The sequence below is a fragment of the Rhinolophus sinicus genome, linkage group LG05 (assembly GCF_036562045.2).
Source record: "Rhinolophus sinicus isolate RSC01 linkage group LG05, ASM3656204v1, whole genome shotgun sequence".
In the NCBI taxonomy this organism is placed as follows: Eukaryota; Metazoa; Chordata; class Mammalia; order Chiroptera; family Rhinolophidae; genus Rhinolophus; species Rhinolophus sinicus.
Genome location: NC_133755.1, coordinates 139,928,908 through 139,948,973, shown reverse-complemented (window position 1 = coordinate 139,948,973; position 20,066 = coordinate 139,928,908). Strand labels below are relative to the sequence as shown.

The following is a 20,066-nucleotide window of genomic DNA, read 5'->3' as shown; positions in this document are numbered from 1 at the left end:
TAGGCTAGCTTTAAGTGGTGAGCCAAATGAATGGAAATGAGGTCCAGTGGGGACAGTAATGAATTCTCAAGCTCTTTTCCCCAATGCCATAAACCCCAAGCTGCCTCTGAGAGCCTGGGCCAGAGGTGCTGTTGCAGGTTGTCACCTCAAGTGATGTCTCAGTCAGGTCACCTTGCTGTTTTTTGACTCTGGGGAACTAGATAAAGTATTGGGAAAATAAACCTCTCAAGTTGATGAATGTGCCTCTTCCAAGTTCTTTTCAAATGCACCAGTTCAATAGGCTCTGCTTTGCCTTCCAGGCACCTCTTTCTGAGCTCACTTGAGGTATTTGAGAGGACAGAGCCATGACCTGAACACAGCCTCAACTCGAATGCTAGTTGCTGGCCCCTTCCCAATCTGGTGTTCAGGGGAAGTGCCTCTGCAGCCCTGGGTTCCAGCTGAGTGGGAGGGCACACCTCCCGGAGCCAGCAACTGCCACTCTGCTTCTAGCTGAGCCCTCAGACACCCAGTTTTGAGCTGGAGGATCAATCTCAATCCAGTAAAGTACCTAAAGCTCAGGAGCTTTGATCTTTGCTTGGCAAAAGCCCTAACTGCTAAATACTAGAAGCTGTGCCATTTCCTCTTTATCTGCCTTCTTTCATGTTGGCCCCATCCCTGCTTAGTAGCCCTTTCTCCCAGTGTTTGGAACACGCCCAGAGTGGCTGTGAAGGGTGCGGTATGGATGAGATGGGTTGGGGACAGGAGAAGGGAAGTTGTTTAAAGAAAGCAGCAGAACAAAAACAATTAAAATGCATGTTGGTTATCTACAAAGAAACGCCTATCTTACATTTATGCCATATTCTAAAACTCTTCCCAAAGGGTTTTTAAATGGAACAAGTGCTAAATGACTCCAATTCAACCAAGGCAGTTAAAATTCCTAACATGGCCCACTCTGGGTGGTACAGGAAACACAGTGACATCTTTGCTGTTTTTAAACGTGAACTCAAATTCTTGGTATGAGAGGAAAACAACATACATTTAAACGCAAGTTTACTTTCTTCTCACAGCTAGCATAAACCTCAAGCCAGCAAACCCATTTTATCTTGTTCACAGTAGCTTATTTCCAGGGATATGAATAATATTCTATACAATTTTATAATGTATATATGCTAGGATATATTTGCCTTCAATGCAGCTATGGGATGTTTTGACCACTTCTGTGATCTACTAAAAGTGCATAAGGACATAATGAAGACCCTGTATTTTTGCAAGCTCTTAATTTTATGATGGACAAAGCATCGATAACTGAAATTTCATTATTAAAAAATAAACCAACCTTCCCTCGTTGGTCAAATTTTAGCAGTGGTTCTAACTTCGTCCATTTTTAAGCTTCTTTGAATCCTTTCCTGGCCGTACCCACTGTGGGGAAGGGAGGCAAAACGGCTAAAAATACAAATAAAAGAGAGATCAGAAGCAGCTAGATAATCAGGTGAATGAAAACTGACTTGGGGTTAGTTCTTTTTTTTCTTTCTTTCTTGACTTGGGTAATAACATCTCTACTTTGGATTATGTTCAATACCAAGAAAATAAATATCAGCACTTAAGTTAAAAAAAGGAACCAAATTTCATGAAATCATATACAGCTTGGTATTAATACTAACACCCTAGAAACAATACAAGGAGTTTGGTATAAAGAAACCCTAACCTGCTTTCCTCATCTACCAAAATCCAGTTATATAAACCTGAAGACAATTTATCACTTTTATTGAAATGAATACATATTCTCTAATTTATATATGTTGTATTCTAAAGTTCAAGGACAAGTGCACTTAAAATGCACGTCCCATAAAAACAGTGATATAAATGGTGGATCATGGGTTCCAGATGGTTTGACAACTATAACAAAAAGACTTTTCAACAATGTCATTGAATTAGATTTCAGTAACATTACGTAATACTTCTCTTAGTGAAGAGCATTCAAATACTTACTAGACACTGTATCAGAGATAGAAATTATATAGGAAGCAAAGGATCCATTACCAAATCTCAAACAAGAGGGCTAGTGATTACAACAACAAAAAACACCCACATACAGAATATGTGGCTATTTTTACATTAAGATTGCATTGCTGGGGTGGAGCCTTCCTGGTGAAGGGTCAAGGCATAGCAGGGTCCTTCCTTTAAGTGCCTGGAGAGACTCATTGCCTTGCCTCCTGAATCACTACCTCCATTAGCTTCAGCTGGACCAGTCAAGGGTCAGGCACTGGCAAACGACTAAGCAGCATCCATCATTTCTGATGCCCCTGTTATAACTGGCCTATTGCCTTCTCCCCACCTATTGCCCATCTACTTGCAGATGGCACAATATGAATCATTTCAGCCTTCTCTTCATTTAGACATAAAACGCAAATTGCCTGCTTCAGATCTACAACAGTGTGGGTTTTGGTCAAATGCATAAGCAAGCAACAAGTATAAACGAGTGATACCAGCTCCCTCGTTTTTATGGAGGAGAATATTAGCCATTTGGAAAGGAATGGGGAGAGAGGGAAGACCAAGGGTTTACAAGAGAAAGAAAAGGATATGGAAGGTAAAACTGAGGCTCGAGCTTTTGCTTAGTGCCAGCAACCTCCCATAAACACATGCACATCTAGGCATGGAGAGGCTCCTTGGTAGGAAATTGAAAACAAAGCATTTCTACATCATGTAACAAATTATGGTTTATGTATGTTTGAGCTTTTACAACAGAATTGGCTTGCACTTGTATAAAGGAGCTTCTTTGTCAGGGACTCAATCCAGGAACCTACATTTTACATGTAGGGGAAGCAAGTATACAACACCAGGAGGAGGAAGTAGAAAGCTTCTTCCCACTTTCCCAGGCACAGGGCCAGTCTTCCAAGAAAATTTCAAAACAAGTTTTTGCTTACTCCTACTCGGTATGCAAACACCCAGGGCCTTTGTGCAACCTCTGCCTACCCAGTAGCCTAAAGTGCCCTGTCTTAAAACCTACTCATTCTCTCCTTTCCTACTTCTACCCCTATCAAAATTTCCTTTCTCTCAGAGAAGGGGGTAGGGCTCCATTTACTAGCAGAATCTCTTAAAACAATCAATAGTAAAGTAATATGTCAACGATCAAGTAGTGAAGCTCTCTCTTAGAGACCTACGTTTTATGACAAAAAGCTTAAAATATCAAATGAATCTCTAACTGGTCAAATTTCAGGCAAAATAACTGAAAAGTAAAAAATAAATCCAGGCTGTAGGTTTACATTGGGAGATGGGTTAACTTTCCAGGTAGGTCATTCTGAGTGTACACACAGTTCCTTTGGGCCATTTCTACTTTCCACGGCCTCCTCATTGTATCTAAAGTTTAACCGAGAAATGCCGAGACACCAGTGGTAGTTCTGGACATCCCTCCTCACTCACCCCACCCAATGAGACAGGGGATTTTGCAAAGGGGTGGACAGAGGGAAATTTATCATAGAGAAAAAATGGCAGACCAGGGCGTAATGTCTCAAGTAAGAGGCTTAATTTCTACCTAATAATAGTATATTACTGTTCATTGTATAACATACAGGTTAGGTAAATTATGTTATAAAAATATACAATAACATCTTGTAAAAAAACTCAGATATGACTGATGCTTTGATAATTCTCTTAACAAACTACAATAAAACTGTAGTTATTGGCTAAGTTCCATCAATTTTTTTTAATTCTCTTTGATTTTTTTTCCTGGTCTTCTGTTATCCTTTCTGCAGGTCGTTTCTTCAACCCCTTCATTTTCCTGGTTTGTAGTTTGCTTAGGTCTTGCTTCTGCATATGAATCCTTCCATAAGTTGTACCAAAAGTATCATGGGAGATATTTTTCTTCTTCTTTGGCTGTGAAACAAGAATATATATATATATATGTATTTAATGGTCTCTACTGCCATGAACTGAAAGAAGTCTAGTGCACAAGTACCTTACTAATAATTTCCACTAGTGAGCACCCCTTCAATGATAGAGTACATAGCCCTTATAGACCTTTCTTATCAAACTCAAGTGTACATACAAGTCACTTGTGGATCTTGTTAAAATGCAGATCTAATTCAGTAGTCCTAGGATGGGACCTGAGATCCAGCATTTCTAACAATTCCCAGGTAAACTGTCAGACCACGCTTTGAGACACAGTATAGACCACACTAACCTTTGACATGCACTGAGAGAATTTCCTGTGTTTAGATTAAGGAATTGTGACTGTCATTTCAATCTTTACTGGCATTCCAGAGATGCCATCTCTACTTGTTTTTTAAAACCATTCAGAAGTCAAAATACAGTTTATGCAAGTATGAGTTACATATCCTGTGTTCTGAATTCCCAGTCTTCACAAAGCCCAAAACAATTCTCCTTTTTTGCTGAAAACTAGCAGTCATGGCTGCCAGAAAGCTCTCAGCCACACATGATGCCTGGTTTCTGCAACTCTTTTATTATCCTTCATGGTTAGCTAATTTGTTTCTTCTTCCTTTTCTTGGCTCTGAGAGCCAAATTTTATCTATTTTATTGATCTCTTTACATTCTTTAAATGTATGCTGCAAATCCTTTTTGGAAAGAATGGAATATACAAATAAATATGGCACCAATCTACAAGTCATGTACCTTAAGGGCTTTTGGCATTTTCATGGATAACTTATAAAGGTCATCTGATGCCAGATGTGTCCTCCTCAGAACCAGATCCAATGAGGGTCCCATCTCTTCCAATTCAATCCGTGGTGTTCTGCAACCAGACTTCTTCAACAGCAACCTTCATGAAATAGGAAAAAAGAAATGTTGCTCTGACTTTGGTCAAAATCGTACCCCCACCAAAAATTTGTGTTCAAGAAAATTAGTTTCATAAAATGGCAAAAATCTTTAGAACGATGAAGCTTCTTAAATACTTTATACATGTAGGCCAAATGTATTTTTTGGTTTGCTTAGTTTTAAAAATCAAAGTATACAGTATTATTGAGAAACAGCAAGTGAGATAGACAATTCTTCTAAGAAACGGAATCTTTTGATGTGACTTCTTCATCTTACATTAAGATTTACATAAGCATAAAAATAATTTTAATTGGGTCTTTGAGGCATTATGTTTACATGATTAAGAAATTCTTGTTTCTCTAAGACCCATTCAGAATCAACTTTTCTCCACAGCACCAACATTTACTAATCTCTACAGACTGGAATGAAATTTAAAACCTTAATATAACAAAAACCACAACTTTCTGGATACCACATAAACAAATAGCTCTGGATCTGGAAACATGAGGGATAGCATGGGGAAGAGGGAAAACTGGCAAATTCTTTTTGTGAGTGATAGGTACCACAAAAATAGCTGAGAGATCTGAAGACTGTCTAAGATGACTCAATTTGTGACAGTGGCCAGATCTCCAAATGGAAAAAAACAACTGACTGAATAGCAATGTTTATAAAAGATCAACCTTGTCACACAAAGGCTGGAGTGTGAGAGGCAATAGATGACATGAGAGAAGAATAAAAAGAGGAAAGCACAGTAAGGAATACCCAAGAGAGCAGCAAACAGCAGGAAGAAGTGTGTGTGCAAAAGCTCATTGCCAGCCCATTAGTCCCTAAGCGCAGCGCATCACTGCCTCACGCACAGATAGATGGTCAACCAACACAGTCCACCCACAGGAGGTGCGTTCGTTTACTTACTTTCAGGAAGAGTCACAGTGATAAACATGCTGTATCACACACAATAATTTACACCCAATTGAGCAAGGCAAAAAAAAGAAAAAGAAAAAAACACCAGTCTAGCATATGTAAAGAGCGGAGGTGTTAAACTGACAAACAAAAAAACTATGAAAAGCTAAAACAAGGGGTAACCGGTTAGCTCAGTTGGTTAGAGCGTGTTGCTGATAACACCAAGGTCGCCGGTTCGATCCCTGCATGGGCAACTGTGAGCTGTGCCCTCCTTTAAAAAATTAATTAATAAAATAAAATAAAATAAATAAGAAGTTAAATGGAAAAAAAAAAGATAAAACAAATATTAGTATGGGACTTGAAGGGAGCAAGCACAGGGAAAAAGAACCTAAAACAGAGTTCTAAGGCCACTCTCTTCACATGGTTCCAGGAGAAGAGACCTGAGAGAGAATGCCTGCCTTAGACTCACTGAGGGGGAAAATAGATTTCGAAGCTAAAGTTGACTGGTTCAGGGTATCTTCCCAAAGAGCTATTCAAAACATATGGGGGCAATGACCACTTATTTGACTACATCATATCGCACATACTTCTGTATTTGCATCCACTTTTTCAATGCCTCCAAATAAATGATATTTATAATGCTAAATTCATAGCAAGATTAGTTTCTTAATGATCACATCAATAAAAAGTGTGTTCAGTTGACTACTTACGAAATCAGGGAAATTATATATAAAATTTTAATCAAAAAATTTTCTACTGCTTACAATGTGCATTTTCAGCTAAATGAAAACTTGTCAATCCAGGACATATCACAGCATGCCTGATGGATTCAGATCACCCACCACCGTATATGGCAAAACTCCTCTAAAGCACCTTTTTATTTATAGAAGCGTCCTCCTAACAAAATAATTTTTCAGTAGTATATATAATTAAGCTTATTTTCGAATAACAACATATGTTGCTATTATTCATCGAAGAACTAAGTTATGGTGCCATACTGTCTATGGTTTTAACTGTCTAGTTTTAATTACTTCACTGAGTATGTTTATAAATAATATTTATGATCATGCTAAGCAAAAGGAAGAGACTATTAAACATCAAACTCATTAGAAACAAACAAATTAAAACCATTCCTTTCACCTTTATCCCATTATACACACTGCAACTTTTCTTTTTAAAGATGCAATTGCTTTCCACAGTTTCAGTTACCTGTGGTCCACAGTGGTCCAAAAATATTAAATGGAAAATTCTAGAAATAAACAATTCATAAATTTTAAATTGAATGTTGTTCTGAGTAGCATGATGAAAGCTCACGCTGTCCCACTCTGTCCTGCCCAGGACATGAATGATCCCTTTGCCCAGTGTCTCCATACTGTACACACTCCCCACCCATTAGTCACTTAGTAGCTGTCTCAGTTATCAGGTCGACTCTCAAGGTATTACAGTGTGTATGTTCAAGTAACCCTTATTTTACTTAATAATGGCCCCAAAGTGCAAGAGTAATGATGCTGGAAATTCAGATATGCCAAAGATTAACCGTAAAGTGTTTCCTTTAAGTGAAAAGGTGAAAGTTCTCAACGAAAAATCATAAGCTGAGGTTGCTAAGGTCTACGGTAAGAACAAATCTTCTATCCGTGAAATTATGAAGAAGAAAAAAGATCTGTGCTAGTTTTGCTGTCATACCTAAAACTGCACATTTACAGCCACAGTGCACGGTAAGTGCTTAGTTAAGACGGAAAAAGATATTAATTTGTGTGTGGAAGTCATGAACAGAAAATGTGTTCTGACTGCCAGCAAAGTGTTACACGAGAAAGCATTGAGCCTATAATGAAGACTTCGGTAAGAGATCTACTAAAACAAGTGACACCAAGCCATTTACTACAAGTGAAGGATGGTTATAGATTGAAGAATGAGCTTGGGCTGAAAACACAAAAATTAATGGAGAGGCTACATCTGCCAATGAAGAAACTGACAAGTCGAAGAACTTGATTAGGGTTTGGTACTATTCTCAGATATAGGCACCCACTGGGGGTCTTGGAACACATGCCCCATGGAAAATGGGGGACTACTATACACATTTAATTCCAGGATTTCCTAGCTCCAACCAATATCTACTGCCCAGAACTTTTACATCATATGCCTAATCTCTATCTCCGATCCTAACTTCAAATTTGTTTTTTTTTTGTTTTTTTTAAAGTTTTTTTTTTTTACAGGACTTTATTGGGGAATAGTGTGTACTTCCAGGACTTTTTCCAAGTCAAGTTGTTGTCCTTTCGATCTTAGTTGTGGAGGGCACAGCTCAGCTCCAGGTCCAGTTGCCGTTTTTAGTTGCAGGGGGCACAGCCCCTTGCAGGAGTCGAAACCAGCAACCTTGTGGATGAGAGGACGTGCTCCAACCCAGCCATCCGGGGAGCTCAGCGGCATCTCAGCTCAAGATGCCTGTTCAATCTTAGCTGCAGGGGGCGGAGCCCACCATCCCTTGAGGGAGTCGAGGAATCGAACCGGCAACCTTGTGGTTGAGAGCCCACTGGTCCATGTGGCAGTCTTTGGCGTTTGGAGCACGGAGCTCCAACAGCCTGAGCCATCAGGCTGGCCCTGTTTTGTTTGTTCTGTTTGTTCTGTTTTCCCTATAAGCTCTGTATCAAAAGTAACACTCAATTCTGCAAGAGAATATGGCACCAGATGCAGGGACACAAAGGCAAACAGAACCCAGTTCCTTCCCTCTCAAATGGACTCAGGCTATTAGATATATTAATTGGTAATTTCTATATACTTTTTAAATATTATTTGCATATTTCTTGAGAAAGACTGGCATTACCACTCTTGTTCAAATTGTAATTTCCTTATTTTTCTCCATTCCTTATTCCTTTCTTCTACTGACATTCTATTCTCATTATTTAAACTCCTTTCCTAGTAGGTTGTGTTTGCTTTTAAAAGAACGCTAACACTTTGTTTTGCATATTTCTGCCCCTTAAAACTTAACCAATGCCATTGCAAAGACATATAGTTATTAAAGATTTTGTTTCATATTAATGGCTCTAGACCTGTAGTGAATAAAGTTATCCAAAGAATGCAAATTGCCATTCATATATAAGGAATTAATTATTGTAAATTATACAGAAATAAATCAGTAACACTGGTTTCCCCTAGAAGGTCAGGTCAAAGGTTGTATTAATATAATTTCATGTACAAAATTCCTTTCATCCAAGCTCAAAACCATTTTATAAGCCTTACTAACCTTCATAAATAATGTGCGTGAATATTACCTATTACCTTTCACCAACTGCTTAAGGGCTGAGTCACAGTAAAAGAAAGAGGGCAAGACACGATAGTGCAGGCTGCACAAATGTCTGAGGAGCTGCACTAAGTCAAACGCTGTCATTTATACCCAGTTGAATAAGGCAAAACAACCCAATTCTAAGTTTGTCATATTCCCACCTCTAGCGGCTCCCCTCTCCCTCTTATCAAGGATCAATCTCAGAGGGACCTCAAAATTACCTAAATGGTATTTACACTTTGCAAATGAAAAACGGACACCCTCAGTGAACTGTCCATATCATGTGGCAAACCCCAGCCCAGAGACAGGCACCGGGCTCAGAGATGATGCTCGCTCCCGGGACTACCTCTTCTTCCCCTGCCAAGCCTGGCAAAGTCCCTGGAGGCTAAGCTGATCCACGTATTTAGTGACCTGTTCCTAGGAGCAGTTTGCTTTCAACAGCTAACAGGCATTAAAAGGCATACATGAAACATCTTTAAAACTCTACACTAGTGTCTCTGATTTTAAAAATTCCAACGTTTTTTTTTCATTATAGGAGCTGCCAAGCTAACCTAATGGTGACTCCAGCAATTATACGAGGTGTGATCAAGAAATACAGTGAATGTTTCAATTTTAAAAAAAAGACTACAGTAAAAGACACACTGCCATTAATCCCCCTCACTCCAAATACACTTATCCCATTGTTCTTGCCACTTTCTGAAGCAGTTCTGGAAGTCCTCTTTCGTGAGTGTCTTTAGTTGTGCTGTGGTGGCTGCCTCGATGTCCTGAATCAATTCAAAATGTTTTTTTCTTTCATGGTCATTTTGACTTTGGGGAAGGGCCAGAAGTCAACATGGTGTCAGATCCGGTGAATAAGGTAGATGAGGACACACTGTGATGTTTTTATTTGACAGAAATTGCCATACCAGAAGCCAGGTGTGACACGGAGCACTGTCATGATGGAGGATGAAATAGACACTCAATTCCAGACCTGCTTCAAAAAGCAGCAAGAATGATGGGATAAGTGTGTTCAGAGTGAGGGGCAGTATTTTGAGGGGGATTAATGGCAATGTGTCTTTTACTGTAATAATTTTCAAATTTAAACATTCACCATATTTTTTGATCATACCTCGTATTCTTAAAGTTAAGTGGATGGATGTGTATAGTTATACTGCTAATTTATTTTTGTTTCGAAGTCTGATTTGCTAATTTTCTGTCCATTTTGTTTTGTTTTCTCTGTGCTTCTTTCTTTTTTCTTTTTTTTTTTTTTTACAAATTAATCTTTCTTAACTCTCATACAAGTTCTGACACTTTCTTTGAAATTGTTCACCATAAAAGTTTTAGGTGATTGTTATTATTCATTTCATTTGCATCCCCAGGGTCTCCGTTTAAAACAAGTTTTAAAAAATAAAATTTATGTTAGCAATTATTCATCTTTTGTTTCTTGTTCTCTAAATAGGAGTTACCAACTTTAGAATAAAATCTATTTTTGAAAGCCCCAAAATCAAGTTGGGAAATTCAAACAACAGACTTAAGGGAGTTTAAATCTCAATGAGCTAAAAATGATTATAACATCCCTAATTACATCTTGTAGTCATGCGAATTTTTTATTGCATTTTGCTTTCTACTATTATTAAACAAGAGGAAAACAGAAAAACGTAAGCAGTGGTACTAGCATATAGTAAAAAGAACTGAGTACGTCTGACTCAATACAGTTGAGACAAAGATGCAAATTATTCACAAAGGAGGTGAATATTTAGTTTCATTTGGATGCTCACTGGACATAAGCTGGTCAACCATGTATTATTCCATTATGAAGAAAAAAAATTAAAAACCATAGAAGAAATGAAGTCCACAAATGGTTGCAGAAGCAGCACTGTTACACAGAAGACGCTTTCAACACTGAGCTGTCTGGCTCTCAGGCGGTGCCACAGCTCAAAGTAAACATCAGCCTGAATTCAAGGTTCAAAGGAAGGCAGTTTGTCCAAGTCAATGTATTCTCTAGGAAAGTGTGGGCTGTATCAACCAGTGCCAACACCTTACTTTAGGTAAGAAAAGTCATGCTTACCTCAAAGGCACAATTGTAGCATGCCATTAAGCTTTTTAACACAAAACAATAGCCTGTTAGGATTTATATTGTGGTGCAGGTAGGGGCAGAAGGCATAGGCTGAAGACGGTAAAATGAATCTAACCACTGAATCTTTATTCCTCTCGGGTTCTATTTTTTACACTCAGGATTTTGAGATTTGCTTTGGCTGGCCTAAGTCTTGTGGCTTGGTGCTCTAAATCCAGTCAAGAAAACTAAGAAGATACTGCACAAATGTGGGGGGGAGTCAAGACTGAATTAATGTTCTAAGCTCAGAAGGGTTATATATTACATGCTCGGGGGCCCTGGAAAAGTAGGGGTTCAGACGCAGACGGTAGCAGGGGAATGAGAGACAGACTTGAGAGCAGCACAGAGCTGCTGTATCACTGCTATTCTGCAAACTCCATACAAAGTTTTGGCCAGACATCAGTTCTAAGTTTGAGCTCTAGAGAACAGTCGCACTAAAATGCCAGCCACAGGGATTAACAAGAACATGCTAAGAAATGCACTTACTTATAGCTTCGAAAGTAAATCTTCCCATTCAGGGCAGTGAAGTGCAGAACGTACTCTAAACCAGCCAGGCGGATATTTGACACCGTGGGGCCTCTGAAGAAATCTAAAAGCACATGTTAGACTGTTAAAAAAAAAAAAAATACAAGCATGCTTTTCAAGTTCAGTTACGAAGAGCTACATTCTAAATGTCCCCTTTTGAACCAATACTTATCTAAAGGATAAGGTAGGCAGCACCAAACTAATCCCCGAAAAACGTCTGACTGTCCCATCTGATCCCCTGCTAATCTCATGGCTCTATTTTCTGTGTTTAGTTCACTGACATTTTAATTTTTCACTTTTGAAGTTCTCCCTCTAAGCCAATGCTCTCCATAGAACTGTACCATATTTACCACGGATATCAGCTTTTTCAAAAATGTAAATCAAAGCATAAAATTTTAATCTATTAGGACAGGCTGGTTAAGATGGTAAATTTCTATAAAAGTGGCTGTTCAACCTTTGACTATTAAACCAAATTAGCCTTTGCTTTATGGCAGAGGCCACAAACAAGAAAATTCTAACAAGAAATAACAGTTACATGAGCAAAGGATAACAAACTAAATTGTTAAAACCAGAAGAGAACCATAAAGATGATTCAGTGAACAGGCTGTTTTCCCACAGTATAATAATCTTACCACATGAGATGATTTTAAATTATATACAGGCAGATATAATTTGCTATGTATTATTTATTTTATCAAATACCAGTTTTCACTCACGGTAGGGACATAAAGTTTCCTTTTACTTTTTTCTGTTTTTTAATTTTATTACTAGTTTCAGGTGTACAAAACAACGTAACAATTAGACACTCACAACCCCCACAAAGTGATGATAACCCCAACAAGTCTACTACCCATCTGACACCATACATAGCTATTACAATACCATTGACTATATTCCCTACGCTGTATTTTACATCCTGTGACCATACATGTATATTTATGCATATGTATATATATATATATAATTATAGTTGACATTCAATATTATTTTATATTAGTTTCAGGTGTACAGCACAGTGGTTAGGCATTTACATATCTATGAAGTGATCCCCCCAATAAGTGTAGTACCAATCTGACACCCTACATAGTAAAGTTTCCTTTTAAAAAGGGAAGTTAGTTTACAGAAAAATCCCCAGTGTACAACACTGACTACTACACGGACTTGGCTAGTTATGAAGGTAGCACATGAATGACGTTTAGAAAATTACAACCAAGTTTGGTCCCTTCATTTTACAGCTAAGAGGACTGAACTCCAAGAAGGATAAATGGAAACATGAATAACACTTAGCCAAGAAAAATTTATACATAAGTTTATCCAACTTAAATATTTAAGAAGAGCTGCCCCAAGGCAGAAGATGGAGTAAACAGGAAATCTCATTCTGTCTCAATCTGTAGCCACCCAGCATTTTTCTTCCCTCTTCCCATTAGCTCATAAGATGGGAATTATCTCCACGTGCATGGACATACACATCTTTTGTTGTTTGCTTTTTCTTTCTTGTGGTTAACTAAAAGAAAATCACAGCACTAATACCCATAAAACAGACACAAGTGTGCACGCACATATATACACCACCCTTCCCTACTCCACCAAACAAAATGTCTCAGGAATATTTTTATAAACCAAATATGTACTTCTTCAAGGCATTCTGATGTAAATTTTGATCATAATTAATGATAAGCTTTCCTATGATTTTGCTAAAACCTGACTCTCTTTCAGTGGCCAAGTTAATAAAGCCCCACTAATTGTTGTGGGGGCATTACTGAAGTCAGGGTCATTCTGGGGAACAAGATACGTACATTCCAGTCTCCCCTGAAATAGTTTCTGTAGTGCACACCTTCTAGGCATATGCGCTTTCTCCATAAGCTTTGAAGAATGAAAAGGAAAATAGAAACGAAGGTAGAAAGTTTTAAGAACATCAATCCTTACACACCACACACAAAAATTAACTCAAAAGATATCATAAACCTAAATGGAAAACCTAAAACTATTAAGACCTCAAGAAGGAAATATAAGAATCTTTGTGATGTTGGGATAAGCAAAGGTTTCTTAAACAAAACACAGTAAGAACATACTATTAGAGAAAAAATGGATGAAAGAGACTTCACAAAAATGAAATACTTCTGCTCTTTGAAAGATATCATTAAAACAAAAAAGCAAGCCAGACTGGGAGGAAATATTCAAAGACTATATATCAGACAAAGAGACAAGGACTTCACACACACACACACACACACACACACACACACACACACACCTTATTCTTCAATAGTAAGAAGACAAATGACCAAATAAAAAAATCAGGCAAAGATTTGAATAGATACTTCACCAAAGATGTATGAATGGCCAATAAGCACATGAAAAGATGTTCAACATCATTAGTCATTAGAAAATGCAAATTAAAATTGCGATGATACAACTATTTTACTCTGTAACTCTGACTTTAGAAACACATTATCAGTATACAATACCCATAAAAATAACTAGAATTAAAAGGAATGGTCTACCGAGTATTGGCAAGGGGGTGGAGCAACTGGTGCTCTCATACACTGTTGGCGGGAACGTAAAATGGGACAACCACGATGGAGAGAAGTCTGGTAGCTTCTTAAAAGGTTAAATATACTCATATACTCGTCAAATGACTCTACTATTCCATTCCTAGATATTTACCCCCTAGAAATGAAAACAATGCCCTCACAAAAATTTGTATACAAATGTTCATAGCAGCTCTATTGGTAACAGCCAAAAGCTGAAATCAACCTAAATGTCCATCAACAGATGAAGGGATAAACAAATTGTGGAATAACTATAAATGGAATACTGCTCGGCAATAAAAAGAAATGATTACTGATACACACAACAACATGGCTGAATCTCAAAATAAATTGGGTGAAGGATGCCGGGCCAAGAAAAGTACACACTGTATGATTCTAGTTATCTAAAATTCTAGAAAACACAAACTAATCTATAACGACAGAACGTGGACCAATGTTTGTTTAGAACAGATAAAAAGGATGGACTGTAAAGCAGCACAGAGAAATTTGGGGAGGTGATGGAAAGGATCTGTATCTTGATTGCAGTGGACTTTTCATGGGTGTATACATATGTCAAAATCCATCAAATTTTAAAACTTTAAATATCTGTACTTAACTGTATGTAAATTATACCTCAAAAGTTGTTTTAAAACAATTTAAGATAAAAAAGGTTAAGTAACCCATAAAAACTGAAAACAAAATGAAACTGTGTATTGAGTTGCAGGCATAATCATATAGAAAAGAACTATTTCAAGTGACTTCAAAACACTGTAATTTCACTATGTCTTCCCAATAGGATGTATCTTATACACAAACATAACTGTAAAAAAAAACAACCAAAAAGCAAAAAACCTTCAACTGCACTCAATATTCATATTATCAGTGTAATACTGGTATTTTATTCTAAGACTCTTGTATGCATAGTACAGTACAAAGTAAATGCATAATTATGTTGCAGTCATTGAGAACCTGGATTTTTGTAATTGATGAAAGAGGTACATATGTGAGGTCATTGAATTTAAGATCCTTTTGTCCTAAATTTGAGTTGGAAGTTTCAGTATGAACTCAGGACACATTTTATCTTAACAAACAAACATATTTTATAGCTCTGTCCACTAAAAAAGCCTAGAAACAATGACCAACCCAGAGACAATCCATAACACCCAGACTATGATTTCTTTTTTTTTTCTGTGTCCCAGGTTTCTTTAAGATCAAAGTGATGAGTGATGTAGGGATTAAAACCAAGAGCATCACTGAACTTCACTTTCCCTCAACCAGTTCCCCCCAAACTCCCTGCCCCCACACCCTTTGAGTTCCCAATTCCTTAGTGAATGAAGAACTTGACCTCCAAGCCCTGGTATACAATCCTCAGGGTTCTCTCCCTGGCTCTCCCCTTTCCAGCAAAGGGCAAGCACCTCAGTTTGAATGCATGGGAGAGCCCAGAGTGGTGACAGACACAGAGGGAAAGGCTTCACCCTCAGGGAAAGGACTGAGGAGTACAACATAGTGAAGTGAGGGCCCACATAGCCTCCAGTACCAAAAAGGGGCTCTGCGCCAGAGGAAGGACACTGGTCCCCCTGAGAAAGGAGGTCCAGAAGCCTCAAAATCCTGTTGTTAAGAACAGTCACTGCCTGATTGTTCGCCCTCCTGGGAACGGTTACAGAACTACACTCGGACCAGGTCCTTCTCAAGCCCAAGCTGCTAGGCAATATGGCTGACGTGCTGCAGGGTGGGCTTCCGGCGCTGCAGGAACATGCTCTCCAGGTTGCCCCTTACTCAGCTCTCGATGCTCGTCCACTCTCTCTCAGGCCTACACCAGGGTCCCTGCTTTGCATATCTCCTGCAGATTCTCGCTGTCAGCTTCCTCCACCCACTTCTGCAGCAAGGGCCACAGCTTACACGTGTTCTTCAAGCTGAGGGGCAGAGCCTAGAGGTGGCAGATGGTCATTTGGCTGAACACCCTCCCAAAGAGAATCCCCAGGGTGAGCCCCACGCGGCCTGGGTGTACCCCAAGGTGAACCTCTTCTGCGTCAGGAGCTTAGCAAACTGCTCGAGGCCTTTCTGCAGAGCTTCCACGTCTTCCTCCTTGCGGTTCTGCTCCAGCTTCTCCTGGACCAGCTTCACCGTCCCAGGAGAGGCAGCGCAGGGCTCAGGGGAGGTCCCTTAGGAACTGCTCTCCACTCCAGTTCCTGCATTGCCCTCAGGCTGAGGGGTCTCCAGGCCGACTTGGGGCATCAGTTCCACTCCAACATGAGGCCACCCCCCGGCAGAACTCATACGGCGGCGGAGGGCACGACGGAATCCCCCACACCTCAGCCAGGGCCAAGCCCCAGCCCAATTCCTGAGCGGCCCGGAGGGCCCTGGAAGCTCAACCAGGTTCGAGGGCCAAGCCAGCCCAGCTCGAACCCTCCTGGCCCATCACCTCCACCACCTGGTGGGGACAAGAAGGAAAAGTCGGAAGCCAGGTGTCCCGCCATGGGGAAGGACAGTGCCCCAGGCCTGGTAAAAGGCTAGACTGCGTTTTCTAAAATAATTTCTCACTTAAAAAAACCACAGGGCTCCTTGGAGAAATAGCTGATTCAAGGATTGGAGCAATAAAAGTACAAGAGGAGTCTGAAACATACAAGGGGCGATGGATTAAAGTGTATCGGACCTCAGAACAATGAGGAAAAGGCTGACCTTACAATGGGCAGAGGTAAAATGGGACATACTATGAATATGGGAATAAGGATAAAAACCCGGTTACACAGAGCGAAGGAGGTGGAAGAGGTAGAGGATAAATTGGTTATAGTCAGAAGGAAAGCCCCAGTTTGGACATTTTTGCAATGGATCAATTTCAAGCAAAAATAAGACCTCAAATGTGGCTGTGCCCATGAGTAAATACACTGGCAAAGGACACAGGAGATTGACCAAGGTGTTGAAGGGAAAGACCGGGGGTTGTGGAGTCAGACACTAGATCAGATCCTGATTCTACCACTTTTAGCTCTTCACGCTGGACAGTAAGTTAACTGGTCTGAATTTCTTCATCCACAACATAGGAATCATATTACTGTAACGACCTGAATGTTTGTGTCCCTCCAAAATTCATAGCTTAAAGCCCTAACCCCTAGTGTGGCTACATTTGGAGATGGGGCCTCTAAGAAGTATTAAGGTTAAATGAGGTTATAAGGGTGGGGCCCTGATCCCACAGGATTGGTGTCCTTATAAGAGACACCAGAAAGCTGGCACACTCTTCTGTCTCTCTCCATCCCTCCGTTCCTCCCCCACACACACAAAGGAAAAGCTATGTGAGCACATAGGAAGAAGCCAAAAAGAGAGTCCACACCAGAAACTTTGATCTTGAACTTCTAGCCATTAAAACTGTGAGAAAATAAATTTCTGTTGTTTTAGCCTCCTAGTGTATGGTACACTTTGTTATGGAAGCTTCAGCAGACTGATACAATGACCTTTGTAGAGCTGTAGAAAAGATTAAATTTAATAAATTACCTGACCTAATCTATGAGTTATTTCTATTATTATGTGTTTTTCAAGTAGAATAAGAATTAGGAAACGACAAAGGTTAAAAAAATTAAAACAATGACCACTGATGTAGATAAAGGCAAAGTAACCTAATTAAATTTTAGGTAGGCCTTAGACGAACATTTAATAAAAGTGACTTATTACTTGATTTATCATCATCTTTATATGCAAAGAATAGTCATATAAAAAAGTAACCATAAAAATTAGGGTGGACTAAACCTGAACATAGATATTTACTGGTTTTTCTTCTTCCCCCAGATTCCTTTATGGTTTTCACTCCCTCCCCCTCATTACTGCATTATGTGGTTGTTCTGCCATCTAGTGGAAGCACAAATAAGAGAGTTCTTAGAAAAACCATTTCAACAAAAGCTCTCTCTGTTATAACAAACTACAGTACTATCCTCATGGACAATTAAGAATCGATTGGAAGAATTGAGGGTTAAAAGGCAGGAAATCGGGGGGTGGGGGGTGGGAGATGAGGGTAAGGGGGATCAAATACATGGTGATGGAAGGAGAACTGACTCTGGGTGATGAACACACAATGGGATTTATAGATGATGTAATACAGAATTGCACACCTGAAATCTATGTGATTTTTACTAACAATTGTCACCCCAATAAATTTTTTTAAAAAAAGGGCAGGAAATCTAGGCCAATGGAGTAGAAATAATAGGAAAAACACCTTTGATATTTTGGAGTGTGTATGTTGAAACAAAGAAATGTTGATCACTGTCTTTCATATATGATTTTTTTGTTTTGATTCATGAAAAATACAGGTAAAAACATGTAGCAAAGACTCCGCAAGGGAACTGTTCACCACAAGCACGATGGGTAGTAGAGGCAGAAAAGTTCAGGCTCTGGCTTTCGATTCTGGCTCACCAAACTCAAGAGCTTTAGAAAGGACTACACAGGTTATAGTGGTACTTAGTTGTTGTTTTCTTGTTTTTTGTTTTTTAAATAGCCATTATTAAGAAGAGAAATGAGAAGTTTTGAAAATTGTAATCCCAATGATAAGACCATAAATAATCCTAAGAAGGAAAAATGAAACCAATGTGTCTGTCCACAAACCTTTTTTGGTTGACTCAGATTTCTCAAGAGCATGTATACAATTTATTTATAACATATACCCCACCAGCTTTTCAAAAGTGATCTAGAGCAAAGCATATAAAAATCCAAAAGGAGGGCAATCAAAAAAGTGTGTGGCCTAGCTTGTAAGAATGGTGCATGAAAAGCTCAAATGGAATAAATTATCTAAACTTCAGGTAATGCTGCTGAGTATCAGAAGTGTTCGTATCTCTAGAGACTAACTAAATTTCTATTCAGACAGAAAAGAGCTGGCCTACGTGATTACAGAATATTAAGTATTAATAACATTTAAGAAATCATGGAGAACAATAAGGCCAGCCTTTCAAAAACGAGGAGAAAAAGTGGTTTAAAATTGGTAAAATTAATGTCAATCCCAGATAATGACAACAACTGTATATTGGATTTTATGGTGACTTGTAAATACATAGAAAAGGATGTAGTCATTACATAAATCATTAGGAACTAGTGTAGTTCACTAAGAATAAGTCATCTATAAAACAACCTTACAAGGTTTTTGTGAGAATTAAGCAATATATATAAAGAACCTAGTACATGCTTGGCACTTAGGATGATGATAATGAATAAAATACAAGGCGCTAGGAAGGTCACTGAGGGTTTCCTGGGAAAGAAAATTTACAAGAATGAAAAAAGACAGATGAATAAGAATGAAATCAGAAAAGAATAACAGGAATAGGCATAAGGTATATTTTCAATAAGCCACTTCTAATGGAAAAGGAAAGAAAGCAATTGGGGGAGATCAAACAAGCAAGTTATAGTGTAAAAAACCTTGTGTATCAGACTAAGAAAAACTAGTACGTAGAGGTTTTTGAGTTGGAAGTGAATGATGTATAACAATCTTAAAAATTTAACTTTTCAATTTTCTAAATTTAATTTAATGATGTCGGTAATGGCAGATGAGAGCAAGCATTTTATAAAGTGTAAAATGCTATATAAGTTGATACCAAAGTTATGATAGCATCAAAAAATAATAATCATCTACAGAGTATAACATCCTTTTAATTCACCCCTGCTAGTGGGGAACAATGAAAAGGAAAAAAAGAGATCAAAAAGAAAAAGCTGTATACCTAGAGTGAAGTGGCCAAGTGCCACTAATGACAGTCTTAGATTGCCTACCTGAGCTACCTTGCAGATAAGCATTAAAATACTTACCGATGAGAAGACTCTTCAGCCTCCTGTAGTCTTCTGTTACATCAAAATCATCACCAGCAAATATTAACATGGGTTTTGTTCCCTCAGGACATTTACTATTCTATGAAATGAAAATATATATATAATTATATAATTATCAAGTCTAAACTGTTTACACGCTGATTTTAAAGTACTCAGTATTTATGTAATGATTCATTTTAAGATTTTCTTAAGCGTC

At 38.6% G+C, this 20,066-nt stretch overlaps 1 protein-coding gene and 1 pseudogene across 3 annotated transcripts in view; both read right to left on the bottom strand.

Moving 5' to 3' along the window:
- Window positions 1-778: 778 nt before the first annotated feature.
- RPF2 (ribosome production factor 2 homolog) overlaps window positions 779-20,066 on the bottom strand; it is a 34,112-nt gene continuing 14,824 nt past the window's right edge. For 2 of the 3 annotated variants that reach the window (XM_019735013.2, XM_074333447.1), the window contains 4 exons: window positions 19,850-19,949; window positions 11,505-11,607; window positions 4,609-4,753; window positions 1,727-3,852 (listed from right to left, as the gene is read on the bottom strand). In XM_019735013.2, the coding sequence (XP_019590572.1) occupies window positions 3,673-3,852; window positions 4,609-4,753; window positions 11,505-11,607; window positions 19,850-19,949 (528 nt within the window). In that variant the 3' untranslated portion in view covers window positions 1,727-3,672. Of the gene's footprint in view, window positions 3,853-4,608; window positions 4,754-11,504; window positions 11,608-19,849; window positions 19,950-20,066 lie in introns of all 3 variants that reach the window. The other variant, XM_019735011.2, reaches the window with a different exon arrangement.
- On the bottom strand, window positions 15,398-16,688 carry LOC109449105 (POU domain, class 5, transcription factor 1; annotated as a pseudogene).